Raw genomic sequence first — 19,439 nt, 5'->3', positions numbered from 1 at the left:
ATATTTCAGGGGAGTCTACATAGACAATTTGCCTAGGCTAGCACATTGATTCCAATTAAAGGGCACATAAACTGCTAATGATAAATTAAACTTGCTTTCCCTAGCTCACAGGTGGGCTGCACAGGGGGTGTTGGAAGAGAAAGTCAACAGAAAATAAGCATTCATCCTGAAATAATATATACTATTTCTCTCAACTGTTCTGCTTAAAGGAACCCCCCTGCTTTTATGGTAGTTAATACAAAAGGATATTGCATATGGAAAGGGAAAATAAGGTAGAAACAGTTTGCCACCCTCTGACAGGGGCATCCATTTGAGCCCAGTATGGATGGCAGGGAGGGGGGCAAATGAAAATGGTGAAGGCAAGGACCACAACAACTCTGATGGTGCCACCTCCTGTTAACTGCAGTAGCCACTATGGGTGCAGAGGCAGGAGCTCATACCTTGCATGCCAGGGGCTGCAAATTCAAGCCTTGACATCCAAGAAGAGGCCCATGTGCACCCACAGAAGATGGCAGAGTGGGAAGAACAAAAACGTGCACTGCCCCTTCGCTCCCCACCAGGAGGCCCACTGCTGCCTCCCTGCATCCTTCAGCCTGTCCTGCCAGCCATTCTCCCACTGTAGTATTTGATGCAATAAGAAAGCAGCTGGTAGGAACCTTCTGGGTTCATCACTGCTTCTTCTCACTGTGGGCAACTGTTTCCACCTTATGTCCCAGCTGTATGGCTCCTGTGAGAAGCTGGGCCAGAGGGATGTCAACTGACCTGAGGTGGCAGGTAGGACTGGCCAGGTGGGTGGGAGCAAATGAGCATACAACCAGGTAGGATGGACAAGCAGGCTGGCAGGTAAGCAGCCACCTAGCTGCAGCCCGGTGCTGGGTGGACCAGCAAAGTAATGGTGGTGGCATCACCTCCTTGCTCAAGCTAGAAGGCTGCTGGACATTTCCAGATAAGGCTGAAAAAATCCCTCCCTGAGCCCCTGGAGAGGTACTGGCAGTTGGTGCTGACAATATGGGGCTGGATGAGAGGTTAGAAGGCAGCCTAATCCAGTGTTCATTTTGCTGCTTTCATTCGTTGACATCCATTCCAGTTATACAGAAGGTCTATATTTCCTCGCCAAATATTAGATATAGGTTGGTGGCTGGCTAGCAAAATTGAAAAGAAATTCTTACCAGACCTAGAGACTGGCAAAGAAAGATCATGGTTTTTCCCTTTCCTCATAATATTTTGGTTTGGGGTAGGTTGGCTTTTATTGTTTTGTATGCTAGTTGGTAGTTTCACGTAATTATATTTTTCAATAGTTCCTATCATTGCAAGAGGGCTTGGGCATCAGGCAGGAACAATAGCTTGAGAAAGACTTCAGCAGGGCTAAGTTCTTCCTCTTAAGACGGGAGCCAGCATCTCTGAGTCCTGGCCTAATTTCAAAAGCCCTCTGCAAGCAAATCATTTGTGCCTTTGGTGAGAGCAATCTGTGCTTCATTATGGTGAAGAAAAGGAAGAAACTGGGGGAAAACAAAAGGCAGAAAAAGAGGGGTCAAGAATCCTTGCATTTATAGTCCAAAACATAGGAGGCCCCATATTAAGATGGCTTGAGTAGAATGCCATATAACAGAAAACAATGTGAGTTCTGAGTCTCAAGCATTGATGACTCCAGGGAAAGGCACCTTTGCATGCGAGTGGGCATGTTCCCACATCACACTAAGATTCCCTGCAAAAGGCAGGCCATTTGGCTTAGCTCTTCCCCCTTAGTCCTCCAGTCAGAACCAGAGGGTCTCCTTGTGTTCCTCACCATGGAATCCATCTTGTCTTCTTAGAGCATTTGTTCTTGCAGTTACCAAGAGTCCCTGGCAGGCTGAAAAAATGAAATATACAGAAATATATGCAAATTTAATAGTTACAGGGGACCTTTTTACAGCTGTAGTACAAAGGAGCTGCAAAAAGCAGGACTATTAATCTATCCCTTTTTCTGGAGTTGCTGGAAACCTGGGGAAGTATTGAAAGGTGGCGGACCCAGAAAACAACCAGCTGAACACTCAGAATCAAGAGATTTGCATTGCTAAGGGGAAGAATATTGCCAAACCATTTTTTGGTGTACCTTCTTCAGTTACTTTGCCTCCTTTACCAGTACTTTGCACCTGACAACTTGGCAATGTGCCCTGGCTTCCGTGTGCAAATTACCCTACATGCAGTCTAGTTTTGTTGGTTTGTGTCTGTTACCTACTCCACCACTCTCTTTGATGGCTGAGACAGACAAAAATATTGGCCAGACAAGACTACACACAGCAGACAGCACAACTATAAAAACACACCTGCAAAATATTAAACATTAATGAACGAGTGAACGAATATTATAACACAGTTGCTTAATTTTCTGGCCATTGGTTGAGGGGACAGTCACTGGCAACGACATGGGCAAAATTGTGAAGAGTGTCAGGCAGGTTTTTTTTGGCGAGTGGCTTGCTAGTCAGTCCCTGCCAACAATCACAACCCATCATCACATGAACAACTCTGAGAACAAGGCATGGTTTGTCAGGGTGGTTTGTTCTGAAAACATAAGCCACACTGCATGGAGCAGTCTGGGTTTGGATGACGGAACAACACACCATAGCAAGTTACACATGAAGAGTTATCAAGTCGTGCAAGCTAGATCATTGTCTCCAACTCTATTGTGTCTCCTCCTCTTTCTATTATTGCTATCACTTGCAGAAAATTAGGGATCAAGTAGGCAGAAGCATCTGCTTTTCTTACTACCACCAGTATTTGGCCAAATGAAAGACACATAACAATGGGGCTGCAGTGGTGGAGAAGGAGGATCTCTCCTGGGGACCCTTGTGAGCAGTCCTGTTCTGGGCCCTTGGCAAGTGCCTAATCATGACTACCCTTCATGCTGTTCCTGAGCTGAAGGAGCCCATTCCAGTTTTCTCTTCCTGTGTTGCAATAATATTAATGAATATCTCAATTGTTGACAATCCACTTTGTTAGGGATGCTCCAAACCTCAAAAAGGATCTGTGTGTGAGGGAAGCAAGCTTGAAGCTAAGCTCCCCTGAGTTGAAAAGTCTGTTCTACCTTTCAAGTTTGGCCCAGACCAAAATGGACTGAAACTAAAAATAAAATAAATGTTCTATCTTTTATGCTGCATTGCCCTCTGCACCATTCCCCTTCTATTCCTCATTTGATATCAAGCTTTTTATTTTGAAGAAAGCAAGGCATGATTGGCAGGAAAGGTGGAGGAGTCTGTTCCCTTCTGCTTTTTTAGCATGTCTTTTGAACACATAAAAAGGTCCTCAAGGTTTTTTGTGTGTGCAAGCCAGGAATGTTTGCACTTTGTAAATGACCACAGGAAGAGAAAGCTGGAATGGACCGACACATTTCTACTCTGTATCCCCTCTTGCCCTCAGCACCAATTACTTATGGAGTCACTTCCAGTTTTCCACATTTCCTTGGATGTATATTTTATTTATTTATTTTATTTTCATATTTATAGGCCATTTAATAGCCTGGCAAAGCTCTCTAAGTGGCTAACAACATTAAAAAAAAGACCAGTTGTATAATTTTAAGTACAGTGGGAAGGAGAAGTGCGGTGTAGGTACTTTGCCATTGGATTCTGCAACAAATATTGCTCAACATGACAAGGTAAAAACAGTTCCTTCCATGTTTTAAAAATGGAAGAGAATGTGAAGGGGGCATTTCCCCAAACATACTTTAGACCAGAACCCTCAGCAGCTCTTCACTGCTGCCTAGTTCTACAGCAATAGAGCACAATAGATTGCATTCCAGCTCCACCATCCTTTGTTTTGCCATTTACTCTTAATTTACCTTGTGGTGCACAGGGAAGCCAAGCTAGCCAGAAATCTATTTTCAATGCCAGAATTGGAGCATGGAAAATAATAATTAAGGAAAGCATGATCTGGAACATGTGCAAAGTGTCTTCCCTTCCACTCAGTTACCATAGCTAGCCTCTCCTGAGATTTTCAAGGGATCCACAAATACTACTGAGCAAGGAGTCAGATGAAGAGGACCCTGGGTGCCTTCTCCTGTCCACGCTGGACTGTCCCCTCTCCACAAGACCATCTACCCCAACTGCCCTGTGGCAATGATTCTCAAGAGAATAAAGCCTGCAGGCTGTGTTTTGTGTTATGCCGGGTGGGTACTCTTTAATGTATCAATTCATTTAAATGAAAGTTGTTAGCCACTTTGAGGATCCTGTCTGCTAAACAAATACATACCAGGAAGCAACACTGGAGTACAAATGACAAGTCCACCATGCGATGAGAATGCATGTGTGAGAACTGGTATAGGTCTCAACTATGAAATAACTAGGAAATATTCATACTTTTTTCATCAGAAAATTTTAAAGTAGCATGTGCCAAATTTTACTCATGTTTTCATCCTTCATGCTTTGTGAAATGCCTGAATGTTATTTTTCCCTCAACACCTTCCATGAGTACAACATGTAGTGTACAAGTGCTCCTTAATTCAGTTTAAGCCCTGGCAACTCTCATTTTAGCATGTTTTGTCAAAGAGTCAAGGAAATCCTAAATTTAGTGTTGGCCAGTAGCTGCCCCATAGGATCTGATTTGTCAGGTTGCCTAAATCAACGGAATATGCTTCCAGCTAAGCATATTTTGGATCACCATGTATGAATCAGATTTGAAGCAATTAGCCCTTGATTTAGTACAGCAATTTTCCATGTATACTGGTATAAACCTGATGTAACTGAATTGTAAAATAATTGTCTAAAACGGCTGTTTCTCTTGCAGAATTTCTGATAGTACATAACTGTAAAGTTGAATTGGTTGCTTCATACTATTCATACCTCCTTTTTTAATTTAGTGAAGTTATTCTTTGTTTATATATGAGCAAACAAGATCAGAATTGGGACCATTATGTTTGACTCTTCACTAATTGAAATGAGAAAGCAAAGAAATATTAATTAAGGCATGGATGGCAATGTAATGACCTCATTTAAACCAACCATGCAAGGAAATTCAGATTTAACACGGAAAAATAGGGCTAGCAGTTGAGGCCAATAGATGAACCTTATGTAGACAGATATTTACATCATTAAAACTCTATTTACGCTTGCTCTGTTTCACCAGCATGCCAGTATTAGAATATGGATCTTGGGTTCTTTTTAAAGTACAAAAATGGAAAACAAAGTTGCTGTCCAATTTCAAATTTTAATTACATTCTAACATTAAATTCTTAAAACACACTCTTTAGCTTCAGCTCCAGAGAAAGAGAGAGAGAGAGAGAGAGAGAGAGAGAGAGAGAGAGAGAGAGAGAGAGAGAAATATTCGCCAACATTTAACTGTTGAATGTTCAACAGTTCTAGCATTAAAAAGAAAACCTGTGTGAATTTCCACTTTTTTCAGTGTACTTGCAAGCTGTGCAGAAAAATGCACACCCTACAAAATACCTCTTTGCTTGTTTGTTAAATATCCGCAGGTCCACAGTTTTGGAGCAGCTCAAGCACTTCCTGTTTCACAAACTAATCACTTTGTTGCTTAGCTTTGGAAACGACATTTGAAACCTCTGTTAATCTTTTGTAAGAGATGTCTTGGAAAACATTGTTTATAGCCTCCAAGGTTCACTAGATTTTAACACAACATCATGGTGGCTTAAGTGTCAATGACACCATAAAAATAGCCTCTGAAACTCCATATGCACATCAGTTTTGTGACAGGAGCAATTACATAGGTGGCACTACATACACAACCAGTGACTACAAGTGTTTCGACACATGTGCTATTAACCAAGGGGAAATATCCATAACCCATAGTCCTGGCAATCTTGACTCTGTATCCTGGGCAGAGTTATAACTCTTCTCCTTCATTCATCTGAAGGCATATACATGATAAATAGCAAAAACAGGAAACAATGCTGTTACCAGTGGGAGTTGTTTGTGATATACACAGGTTTAGGAACTTGTCTAAATAATAAAGATTCATATGAAAATACTATGCGTGCCTGGTTCAGAAGAGTAAGTCCTATTGAATTCAACAAGATTTATTCGCAGGTAACTGTATATAGGATTACAGTCTCAGAGATGGCCATCTTATGCCTGTTATTATGAAGTCATTGTCCTGTCTTGACAATCTAGTCTACCTAAATAAGAAATGCAGGGACATTTAGCCATGCTTCATTGCTGATAATTTTGAGTTCACACACAAGTGTTAGCAGCAGTGTTTTACACATATAGGCACATATACACACCCTGACCTGTCTGGGCAAAATAATTCAAAGCAAGAAAAGGAAAGGAAAATGAGAAAGGGACATGCTAGAAGAGGGAAATAATGGGAAAAGGAAAGATGTTCAGCTAGGCAAGATGAGAGCCAGTAAAAGTGAATGGCTGTTATATACGTTGGAAAAAGCTAACTTGAGCCACTAATTTATCTTGAGGTTACATAATCATAATAGAGACTGTAGTAAACAGTCTCTTCCTTTAGAGCAAAGTTCCAGCTTCAGGTCTAGGCCAAATCCAGCTCTGCTGTGGCTCCGTTTCCCTAGAAGGGTACAATCTTTCCCTTCTGTTCTCCAAGGGTTTGCTAGTTTCCTGGCTTTTATTCAGTTTCCCTGCATTCCTAAGGGTTAAAATGCATCCACTAGGGCTCAGTTCTTGGTGGGAAGCACTTTAATCTAAAAAGTGCTGATATATTTTGCAATTGTGGCCCTTCCCGTGTTCCTTTGGCACTCCCCACCACTGGAGTATTTCCCCAAGAGATTTTTCTGCAATGGAATTCAGTCCTCAGGCTCACAGAGCTTGACCACTTAGAATAACTAATGTCCTAAGGTATTTAGTTTTCCCAGGTTTTTCAGTAGCCCTTCAGTGCTTCTTTTAGTATATTCTTCTCCTTCACTTATGTAATTCTTCTGTTTGCTTTAATTATGTTGCTATTTATTTGGAAATGTATGCGAATAAGAGCAATTTGACATTACTGAGAAAATAAAGAAGGAATGGAATGTAAGGCATATATGACCACAGTGAGCATGGGGGTGGGCCAATGTGGGGACTTTTTGCTGCAGGCCCCATTTGCCTCACCTTCCCCTCCTACATTGTTTTCCAGCATGATCAGGAAAGATGATGTTTGTGAACAGCTCATGCTTTGTTTTGGGGAACTTAGAATCTTTGTTTTGCGAAACACACACGTGCACGCACACACACACACACACAACTCTCTCTCTGCTTTGGCTTGCTTTAGGAAGCCATTAGTGCTTTTAGGAGGCCAGTAGCCATTAAATCAATGATTACCCACCTCTCAGTCCTATTTGCCTGTCCAGCAACCAACACACCTCACAGACACTAAGGAAGGGTAAAAATTGCCATGCCTAACAGAGTTCAGAATGAATGTAAGTATACAAAAGTAAGAATAGGATTTGAGCTTGCAGTGAGTGACCAAGAAAGAGATCTTGGGTTGTGGTGGACAGCTCAATGAAAATGTTTACCCAGTCTGTGGCTGCTGTGAAAAGGGCAAACTCTGTGTTAATTAGAAGAGAAACTGAAAATAAAACTGCCAATATCATGTTCTTCTTCTGCAGATCTATGGTATGACTTCACTTAGAATACTGTGAACAGTTTTGGTCACTGCATCTAAAAAAGATAATATAGAACTAGAAAAGGTGCAGACAAGTGCAACCAAAATGCTAAAGGGGCTGGACCAACTTCCCTGTATGGAAAACTTCTGAGAATATTTAGCTTAGAAAAAAGGCGAGTAAAGGCAGAAATGATAGAGGTGTATGAAATTATGCACGGTGTAGAGAAAATGGAGAGGGAATCATTTTTCTGCCTCTTTCATAACACAGGAATTGGGTGAAGGGTGGGAAATTCAGGGCAGAAAAAAGGAAATAACACAGCACAAAGTTAAACTCTGGAATTCACTTCTACGAGACGTAGTGATTGCCACCAATTTGGAGGGCTTTAAAAGAAGATTGGACAATTTCCTGGAGGAGAAGACTATCAATGAATACTAGTCCTGATGGCTATGTGCTATTCCGGTATCACACACTGTATGCCTATATACACCAGTTGGTGGGGGACTCCAGCCGGAAAGTACTGCTGCATTTGATCCCTGCTTGTGGGGTCCCATGAGCAGTTGATTGAACATGTGTGAATAAAATACTGGACTAGATGGACCCTTGGTCTGATCCACTGTTTCTCTTTTTATGCCCTTATGCTCTTCATTAGCAAGGAAAGTATAATATGAAACCTTTCAAAAAAGACAGAATAATGGACAGAGACTTGCCATTACATTATAAGATGGTATCTCTCAATTGTCTAATGTGGATAAGACATGTAACATATTACGTATTTTGAAAGGGCGATGTCTGTCTTTTAATTTACTAATGTGAGAGTGAGTAATAATGTGATTTAAAAAATTCAATTTCTCTGAAGAATGAAAAGAAAATCATTCCCTGCTTATTGGTTCATTTTGTAAATTGAGATCAATGAAATTCCTCCAACAAAAGTATGAAATCAATGGTAAAATGGCATATAATTTGTGATCTTTATTGTAAATTATAGCTTATTTGACATTAATCGGTGAGGTTACCATATACTGGGATGCCTCTTCTTATAACATAACTGAATAATTCCTATGGATCCATTTCTAATGCATCTCAGAGTGTTTTTCATGTCCACAATTGCCTACATTTGCTCTTATGCAAATAACCCAATCAAGCAAATGGAAAACAAGATGCCATAATCAGGAGGGCTTGACAAACAGTAACCTTAGAGTTTTAGGGGAGTGCCCAGGATTTAGATTTATGTTCCTACCTGCATCTGTTGAAGCAATTGATCCATTATGAAGCACTTGAATAGGTCAATTTCAGACAAGCAGTACAAATCGGATCAGATGTGGCAAGTAATTGATGCTGGTTTGATTTAAATGTGTGGTTTCTGTGGAGCCTGGGCTCTTCTAATGGGTTAGCATCCTATCTCTGTCTCTCTCATTGTGGCTACTTGCCATTCTGTGTTCCAAAAGCATGAAAATACTTCAGTATATACAACCTTTCTTTGCTTGAATGGCTAATACTTGGAAGTAACAGATTCTTGCCTTGTGATAGAAGACAATGAAGGATTCTTTAAGAAGGAAAGAAAAACCTAGCAAATGCATACATCCACACACCCATATATATGAAGCTAAAAATATAGATTACACAGTATATGTTGTCATTAAATAGGGGTGCTGGGTTTGACGAGACCCAAACCCTCTGTGGTAGAAGACATGACTCAGACCTGGAATTACTGCTGAGAATTTGGTTTTGCTTTTCACCTTTGGGAAATGTGGATTTTAGGAATTAATATTTAAATGCTCAGGAAAACAACATTTCCTGTCATTAGTTGTTTTAAAGTAGGGAGACCATAGCTCAGTGGCATAACACATGCTTTGCACTCAGAAGCTCCCAGGTGAAATCCCCAGCACCTCCAGGTGGAATGGGAAGGATCCCTGTCTGACACCTTAGAGAACCACTCTGAGTCAGTGCAGTTGGACCAGAGATGGGCTTTGGCATAGGACAGTTTTCTTTGCTGCTCTGTCAATGGAAATGTTTACTATTTTGGATTAGGGGAAAGCAGGATCAAATCCTATCAAACTGTGAACTCACTGGGTGATCCCTGGGCCAGGCACTATTTCTCACCCTATCTGATACCATAGGTTTGTTGAGAGGATAAAATGGGGGTGGGGGCAGAACCATGTTTGTTGGCTACTATTCCTCGAAGGGAAAGATGGATGTATATGCAGTAAATAAGTTAATTTAAAACATACGGATAGTAATGTAGTCGTTAAGTTCATACAGTACATAGTTAAACCATGGAATTGCTTCTATAAGACATGGCCATGGTGGCCACCAACTTAGACTGTCAATTTGGCTCTATACTAGCTCTGGGATCACAGTTCTCATGCCTCTGAGTACCAATCAGAGTAGGCTTTTTTTAGGGGAATGGGATGTAGAAATCAGCCTGACGAAGCATGTTTAAGCCCAGGTACTCCATGATCCTGGAACCCATCAACTTTGTACTCACAGTGCTTCTCTCCTGTCCCTCACTTTACCCAGAATGGTACAACACATCTTTGGAAGATGTGTGCCTGGGTACCATTGCACACATTCTGCATGTGTTAAGTGGGGAGGACCTGGAGCCCACTCAAGGAACAGACAAGGAAACATATTAATTGAGCAAAAACACAATTCTAGAAAGTGAAGAGACAAACTTTAAAAGAACTGAGTGTTAATATTGCTGTCTTTTGTGTGGTTCACAAGTTTTAGACCATAGGTAAATTTCACAAATGAGGTATTATGAAATATTTCATAGTATTTCTTTGCAAGATTGTATACATCTCTTAGAGTAAGACTGATCCTTAAATACCCTTTGAAAATATTCAGTATGACATCTCTGTTTCATGTAGATCAATTAATGTTCGTAATCTGCCCAGACAACATTGGCTCTTGGGCAGATTTAAATGTTGTAAATAAATAATTGTAGCTTTCTTCCATTACATTTTCTACTATAGTTCAGTAGCTATTTTGATATCTATGACAAAATGACATCTATAACATGTTAACTTTTCATGATATGCTAAAGCAGATTTTTTTTAAAAAAAACAGAGATGTGGCAGATGAATGTTTTGCTTTCAGTTGCACTAAATTTAATCTTTCATTAAATCCAAATAGGAAAAGTCCTTTACCTGTTTTTTCTTTTGTAGATTTAAGAGTTTTTACACCCTACCAGTTTGTCATCAGTGCCTGCACAGTTGCTGGCTGTGCAAACAGTTCCAAGGTTACCCTGATTACAGCACAGCTGCCTCCCGCTCACGTGGATGCGCCAGTCCTTACAGCCTTGGATTCTAGAACAATACATGCACAGTTAAGTACAGACATTCTCTTTCTCTAGTAGGATCAAGATCTTGTCTACCTGAATAGTTGCCCTCTTGGTTTCCAAGCACAAAGAACTGGAGGATGACAGCAAGACGTGGGCTCCTAAATTTCCAGGCTGGCCTTCTCTGAATAGGAGAAGTCTCTTTTTAGTAGGGATAATAATGGAGGTTCAGACTAGGCAACAGCATTAAATGCTTGATTGCATGTAATACATCTTACCTTCTTCTAAATAACAACCCTGGGAGTGGGGTGGTCAGGATGGCAAAGTGTAAAGAACAGGATATACTTGTATTGTCCGCACTAATAATCATGGCGAAACCTCCCAAATCTCCCGTTAGCCAAAAGATTTAATCAGTTGAAAAAGATTTGTGTTACAAACAATTTGATAACATGTGATGTCAAATATGACCTGTTCTGAGCAGTTGCTACCAGTCAGAATTTGATGGCAGTAAGGCAGCTTAAGGTGGTCTTCCACAGTCAGCCAAGTACCCTGTCCCAGTACGACTACATATCGTTGCTGAACGGAAGTGGTCTGAGGCAGTCAGTCCACACTGGGTTCTTAAGAGGCATGTGCTGTGATGGTCAGAGTGTTGGACTGGGAACCTGGGAGATCCAGGTTCTATTCCTTACTCAGACAAGAAGCTCACTGGGTGGCTTTGGACCAGTCTCTTACTCCCAGCCTAAACTGCCTCACAGGTTTGTTGTTGAAAGGATAAACAAAGGAGTGAAGAACAACTATGTAAATGTGATGATGATAATAATAATGATGATAGTAGAATACAATGTCCCCCCACCCCTAGGTACAGTTAGTGGCTCCAGTGCCTTTCCTCCTCATTAATTCTGTCTACCTAGCTAGTTCAACAACTGCAGTTGTCTTTTGTCTTGGATATCCGCCTGGTGCTCTTTTCCCCTTGGTAAGTTCTAACAACATTCTTCAAGCATACTTAAGTGTATTGCTGTGGAGTACCTGCATGCAATGAAAAGTATCTTCCTAGCTCATGCAGCCTTCCCCAATCTTGTGCCCCCCAGATGTGCAACTCACAAAATTCTCAGCCAGCATGACCATTCCCTGGGAATGATGGAACTTGCAGTCCAAGACAACAGAGGCTGGGAAAGGCTAAGCTAAAAAAAGTTTCCCTGGATCGTTCCTTGAACTGGGGTGCCTGCAAAGGGCTTTCCTTTGTTTTGCAAAATGGCCCCATCTGGTAATCTGGAGCGGAAGGCTCTTCAAGACAAAGTTTTGAAAGTCCCATCAGGCTGCCTTCTTTGTAGGATTCCTGGAGTCGACTGCACAAAGTTATCAGCCTCCTGTCATCTTCCCTTGCCATCCCATGTTCCTCCCATCACCACTTCTCCCATATTTGTCTACACTAAGGAAAATCCATTGCAGCAAAAACAGCTGTGTGGCTGCCTGATTTCAGGGGGTGAAGGAGCAGCAGCTGCAACATCGTGTTGCCAGGGGGTGTGTTCTCATGGCTGCAGGTCAGCCAGCCACTACAGTTCTCCCCGTACCTTTCCCTCTCCTCAATGCTGCTGCTGCTGCTGCAGTCAATAGTTCTGTTTTATTCTCCCTGTTCTGTTTTATTCTCCCTGTGCCCACCCACTTACTGGGCTATTACCCTGCAATGCTGCTGCTGCTGCATGTTCCCCCAGAAGTACCTTTCTCTGGAGGATCAGCAGTTCTCTCCTGTGGCAGCTTTCACACCATCTGATTCATGTGTAAAATAATCCTTTAAAATATGGAGACTCATCCTGGGAGCTGAGCTAGCTCTTGGCTCTCCTTAATGCAATGCCTTCCTCTTGCAACTCACCTGCCACCATTTTGCCCCCTCATTTCTTTTGGTGCATCTTTAAGATGGCAAGATGCAGTGGCAGGATACAGCCAAGCACCAGCCCTGCTGTTGATGTTCCACAATCAGGGGAACTTAGGGTGGTTGGAGAAGATGTGATGCTGTATCAGAGAGCTGGTGAACTGGAGAAGGAGGTGGCTGCAGTTTGCAGCTGCAGGTGCAGCTGAGATGAAAGGAAGCCATGGGTTGGAAAGGAAGGCCATACACATGCAGGGGTAAAACATGAATTTTAAAGATTGAATCAAGGTGAAGGAAGCTGAAACCATTTGTGAGCCTTTGATTTTCCAGAATTGTGCCATTCCAGCAACAACCTGTCCACACAAACAATGTGGCAGGAGGGAGAGACTCAGGGAGGAGAGAGGTTTGGTTTCTATGTCTGGTCATTCTCCATGCACTTGTGTGGAAAAAATGATGTAGGATGTAGTGGCTCTTTCTCCCAGCAGTGTGGAAAATTGCACAGTGACTCTACCTGTGTCTACAGTGGAAACATATTGCTTGATGGCCCTAGGAATGTCCTGTCTGGAAAAGCTCTCAGCCATATATACCATCCCATCCTGCTACCCCTGATGATGGAAATTCACAAGTAAACCAAATTCCGTTTTTTCTGCATGAGATATATATCACATCATTCAGTTTATGCAAGAGTTCTAGTGTGATCAATCAGGGATAGGGTCTGCAACATAAAGCCAAACTTATTATGATTAAATGCAGAGAAGTGATTAGTTTAGAGGCTCTGTGAACTTTTGATTATCACTTGCCAACTTAATTTCCATTTTATCTTCTTGCAATCAGTGTAACCTACACATGGCCATAGCCTCAGAGCAAAGCTTGGCACAGGAGAAAAATGCTTATGGCATTATCATGCATTCAGTGCATAGCTTTTACCCTGAAGGTATGGTCAGCATAATTTGGGTCCCAACTACAGATAATATTATTGCTATTACATAACATTTCTATCTCACCTTTCTACCACTTACAAGGAACTCAAGGCAGGTTACATAGTCCTCCTTCACACCATTTTATCCTTACAGCAGCCCTGTGAGGTAGGTTAGGCTGAGAATATCTAACAAGACCCAAGTTAGTTACCCAGTGGCAAAGCAGGGACTAGAATGCAAATTCCTGACTCTTCAGTTCAGGAGTCTTGCCACTATGCCAATCTGGCTATCAAAGAGTTCTGCATCTTGCTTTACATGTGAGTCACTACTTCCCCAAAACTGCCCTGTTGGTGACCCTTTGAATTCAAAGGATTATGGGCATGCTGTGGGGAGCAGGAAGTGTGCAGACGGGAAGGCTGCCTCTGTGCTTCTCCTGCCCTGCAAAATACCGAGATGGCTGATTTCAGCCGTCAATTTTCCCCCACAGCTTACAAGGAAGGAGGCTGAGGCACTGCTAGGGTTCCTCATAGTATAGATTCCTCATTCCTGCCTGCCCCCAAGGCCCTATCTCTGCAGTTGGTCTGCTGACACCTGAGCCACAGCCAGTCTGGCTCTTTCTGTGCCAGCTGCAAGGGCAGAGGCGGAATGTGCCAAAGTTGGTGCCCCGGGTCTGACCTTGGGGTGCTTTTCAGGGCCAAAGCTGGGACTCTGACTTTTCCAGTGGCCATCTAGATAGAAACATAGAAACAGAGCGAGTCAGAAGGGGTCTCCCGGGCCAACTAGTCTGATCTCTGGCACCAGCCGGCTCCACTCACAACATGCCCACTAGGTAGTGCCTGGTGGCCATGTGATTATGCCAGAAGTAAGTATTCTGTGGTGGTATCCACTGTGCAAGTGTTGTTTTCAATACAAATGTATGTTGTATTTGTTTTCAGGTGGAAAGCACCAGAGGAAATAAATGGAAATCTGCACCGCTACATTCTCTATATTGCCAACAATGAAACAAACATTACAAAGTGGAATGCAATCTTTAATTCTACAGATCTTTTTCAGGATTTTACTATCCAACACCTTTCTCCTGGTACTAAATACTTCATTAAACTGGCGGTAAGTTGCAAATAATAATAACAACAATAAATAGGACAATTGCGGAAATGATTTTGTGTGTGTGTGTGTGTGTGGTATACATAGAGACTTTTGAAAGTAGGTAAAAGCAACCAGATCTTTATTCTATAATTTTCATTTTATTCCAGTCTACCAGCATTCTGCAATGGAGCACAAAAGCAGAATGTGGTTTAAGAGTTAAGCACACATTAACGATAGGAGTAAATTTGATGTGGGATAGAGATATATGAGAATTTCATTTCTGCTCACAAAATATGCCTAATTGAAGCTCTGAGTGTGAAACAAGTCTGCCAAAAATATGCACAGATTTTCGAGCACACGTTCATGTTTACCTCATAGCCAATTCCCATTCCGACTTGTGCAGATGTCCTAAATTGCACACATTTCCTTCATAACCTGAATAAACCCCACCTTAGTCCATGGAAGAAATATCTGCAGTTTAAGAAATTTCTGCAGATTGGGTGAGATTTACACAAAGGTGAGATTTGTGCAGATATACTCTTCTGCTGCTTGACTTTCACTAGTTTCTCATTTGCACACAGCAAGCTGTGATCAGGCATGAGATAAGCAACAACATGAGGTTCAGAGAATCTTTGAGCATGTGGAAGAGCTTGAAATACAGGTTTCCCCATTTCAAAAAGGCTCACCCCAATACAAGGCAATTCCACTTTAAGACTGGGGCTTACACTTTGATCCGCCTTGGATTGGTTGCACACTGTATCACTATCGCTTTCTCTCATCCTGCCAGCCAGCAATCCAGTTCTGCCTTCCCCCTGTGTTCCATGTTTTTCTTTCAATCCAGTTTATGGTGAGATGGAACAAAGGCATGGGTATTCTCTGATCTTTGCCTTTCCCTCCACTTTGGTGCTGTGGCACTCAGGAGCCCAGGGCCTCCTGGAAACACAAACATCTTCAGGGCTTTGAAGTCCAAGACTTCAGGGTTTGTCATCTTGATGCTGCTGATACACTGTTCTTATAGGAGTTGCCAAAGAGAAAAATGGCTGGGAATGGGGTGGCGGGGAGGAGAAAAGTTGCTTTTCCACCTTGCATGTGAGCCTGGGAGGAAAATGAAACAAAAAGCAAAGGATGAGATCATGGAGTCCACAGAAGGTAGAAGAATCTTCAAGAGTCTAGTAAGAGAGAGATTACAGTCTTTTGGCATGTACTCAGAAAGACAAGAGAACTTGGTCAAGCACTCCCAAGGAAAGCAGGAAAAAAGACAGCTGTTCATACATCATTCCTGCATATAGGAATGCATAAGGGTGCCTAAATTCTGCAAACATTTATCGGCAACTGAACTTAATTCTCTGTATAAAGTACTCTTGTTTTTTTGTTCATGTTTTTTCCGTAACATCCTATAAAAGTGAGTATGTAAAAATACAAGAGGAGAATAGGTGTTTGTTGCAAAGTAGCAGCATTTTAAGATGTCTTTTAAATGTCATTGCTCTTCTTTTGTGCAGTCATTTTATTCTGCTTTTTTCTTTTGATTAGAGAACAGTTTAAGTTCCATGGTACAACTGAAAATATCTTGAATATAAACATGAGATTGTCCCTATTTGTTTTAAACACTCTCATCATTTTATAGTAATACCTATATAAGGACATTTGCTTTGATAAATGCCATAGAAAAATATTCTGCTCTTGATTATGAATACATTTACATTTATGTGTAGACACTCTGTATGCATTCATTTTGCTCAACATGCTCTCGAATGCTCTAAATATTACACCACATTATACTACAAAGGAAATTGTCTACCTTCAAGTAACAATAAGAGTCTGACTCAAAGCCCACCAAAGCAAGGGCATTCTGACTAATTAAAGATAGCTTGGAATCCATTCTGATAGGATTTGCTTGTCCTTTGTGTATTTCAGCACAGAAAACTGCACAGTATTATGTGCATTGCTATAGTTCTGCAAACGTTTCACAAATTTATCACACTGGGACCAACAGAAATGAGTGAGACGGGATATGTGCAGTCCTATCCATGTCTACTGAGAAAGAGGTCCTATTGGGTTTGATTGGGTGTACACAAGGCTGAAAAGGACTGTAGGATAAGTGGAAGGCTGGCTGCATCTGTTGCCCAAACAGTAAGCATTATGTGGCCAGTTAAATGGAATTTTAAAATCTAGTTTAACTCAGAGGGCAACCTAACTTTCTTCTCTTTTTCTTTTGATCATGTTATCTCTGGTAGTCATTAGTGTCATTCTTGTGTTAAAAAAGTAATGCCATTGCACTTTTTAATTTTCCCTTGCCTTTCCTTGAAGGTTCTCAAGAGAATATAAACATCACCCTATGCAACCTCCTATGAGGGCATGACTGACCCATCTTCATAGCCGGGTAGAGATTTAAACCAAGAGCTCCTAAGTTCTAGTCTGATATTGTGACCCAGGGGTGGGGAACCATTTTTCCTGTCGCTGGTAGCATCTTGGGTTATTTTTTGGGGGGATGATATGCAGGCTTCAGCCTTTTCTCTCTCCCAGCCCAGCAGCTTGCTGGCAATGCACAGAACATCCTAGATGGTTGCTTGCAGAACAATTCAGAAATTAGGTGGCAGGCAGTCTAGCCTCATACTAACTACAGCAGGAAGGCAAGGTTAGGAGGCCTCTCTCTCTCTCTCTCTCTCTCTCTCTCTAATAGTGATTTTCTGCAACTTTAAAAAATTAGTAAGATTTATGGCAGTTCATTCATAAGTACAAGTTCATAACCTGGACGTTAGTTACTTGGGGACTGTCTGTACTGACAGACGTAACGTCACCCTCGTGCAGGACTAAGGCCAGTCCAATCATGTAGACCAGCTGGGAGCCACAGGAGGCTCTATGGAAGACTTCCTAGAGTCACTCAGTTTTGCCACAAGAGCATGGGTCTTTGTGGGAGTGGCTCCATGTTCCTGATCTGGGGCCTCCCTTTGGGCCTTTAAGAGCTTTACTCAAGTTTTGATGCTGTCTTGCTTGCTCCTGACTTTTCTTGTGCCTCTGGATCTGCTATGCCTTGTTGTTATCTGATCTTGTTGGTTCCTGCTTCTACTTTCACCTCTGGCCATGGCACATCTTGCCGAGTGTCTCACCCTTGCCTGAGTAAGCCTCAGTTTTCCTTCCAGCTCCATCACCACAGGCCCTGGTGTTTGAAACAGGGATGCCTTCTGCCTTTATCCTGCAGTTGATAATTAGAATGTAATAACAATTGCAGTTCACCAAATTATAACTTGCCACATTCAGTCAAATCCTGTAAAAGAATGATTCTAAAATTATAAATATATGATAAAAATAAAGCCATCAACACAATCCATCAAAACACAAACAGAATTACTTATATCCAAAAGCGTGCACAGATAAATAACCTCTAAATGAGCAGCAGCATGGAGGACCGCTGAATCTCTATCCGAAGAGAGTTTCATAGTTGGGTGCTAGGAAGTTGTCCAACATGGACAATTGCTGCTGGCTTATCCAAGTCCAGGAGCAGCCATAGCTGGTTAGCCAGTTGCAGTCAACCTTAAGGCTGCCTGGTGCTCCAGTGACAACTCTGAATCAAAGAGTACTAGAGGATGCACTTATTTCATCAGAGGCTGTGCTACGCCACTGAAAGATGTCAGCCTAATTCCCTGGACTCGTAACCACCTACCTGCAGAGGTTTCATCTTATCCTAGCACTTCCACGGCCTCACCTGATTCAGGTGGAGTAAAGCTAGGTTGATAATGCTGGGTGGTAATGTGTTCCAGATTTCCAGATACTACCCTTCAGTAGTTTCATATGGACAGTAAATAGCAGAGAAGGCAATCTAGAACCTTGCAGGATCCTGTACACATTGTCAGGCTGCAGCAACTGAAACCAGTTTTGTGGCCAGATGATACTCTGAATCACAGGGCTTCTAATAAATATAGTGGTGTCTTATCTGGTCCAGATGCAAATGATTTGTCCTCAGAATGCTTAGAAAAAGCACCACAGAACTCTTTTGAGGGATGCCTGGTGGCTTACATTCTAAAAGGCATGGGAGGTAAAGAAACAGGCATGGTGAGGGAATCAGGGAGAAAGACATTAGTTCTTATAATAATTAGCTTGAGGACTCAGACTGATGGAACTGGCCTTTCAGCAGCATCGATGGACTGCTCCCATGGATTGAGATAACATACAGGATTATGTTGTTTGATATTTGAATAGGGAGCAGGTTGACGCTTTAGCTTGTAATGTCACATTATTTGTAAGTAATATTTTAATGAAATGTTGGCTCTTAGAATTCTTGAATTTCAGAATCAGATTTCTGACAGTACATTTTATATCATGTTAAAAATGTGGTTTTATGTTTGAAGAGGAAGTATTGCTATATTTCAATTTCTTCCTCATCCCAATATTGAACTTTATCTCTTGAAGGAAACCAACAGCATAAAATACATGTTTTTATCCATTATGTATAAGAAAAGTTGCATCAGTATCTCCTTCATAAACAACTTTTGTACCAGGATACCAGGATGTTCATTAATACCCGAGAAGACTTTGGGGGATGCCAAAGAAACAAATGTTTACAAAAGCATATCCCAAAATGTTTGAGTTCCATTTCTTCTCAGATGAAGCCCTTACCTGTTCACACAGGAGTGATTTCTGTGTCAAGGCCTTTTTCTGATTCCTGGAAAAGCTGGCAGTGGGAGAAACTGATTTGTGATGGCTGCACAACCCGGCCCTTTCATAGGTTTTGTTTAACTATAACTGAAAAATATTTATCAC

General features: G+C 41.7%; 1 protein-coding gene across 1 annotated transcript in view; it reads left to right on the top strand.

Moving 5' to 3' along the window:
- USH2A (usherin) overlaps positions 1-19,439 on the top strand; it is a 579,889-nt gene that overhangs the window by 246,134 nt on the left and 314,316 nt on the right. The window contains exons 32-33 of the mRNA XM_044449731.1: positions 10,699-10,858; positions 14,531-14,702. Of these exons, the coding sequence (XP_044305666.1) occupies positions 10,699-10,858; positions 14,531-14,702 (332 nt within the window). The remainder of the gene's footprint in view (positions 1-10,698; positions 10,859-14,530; positions 14,703-19,439) is intronic.

This window comes from Varanus komodoensis, unplaced genomic scaffold (assembly GCF_004798865.1).
Source record: "Varanus komodoensis strain SLA01 unplaced genomic scaffold, ASM479886v1 scaffold1, whole genome shotgun sequence".
NCBI lineage: Eukaryota > Metazoa > Chordata > Lepidosauria > Squamata > Varanidae > Varanus > Varanus komodoensis.
The sequence above is the reverse complement of the archived record's forward strand: the minus strand, read 5'-3'. Positions and strand labels throughout refer to the sequence as shown.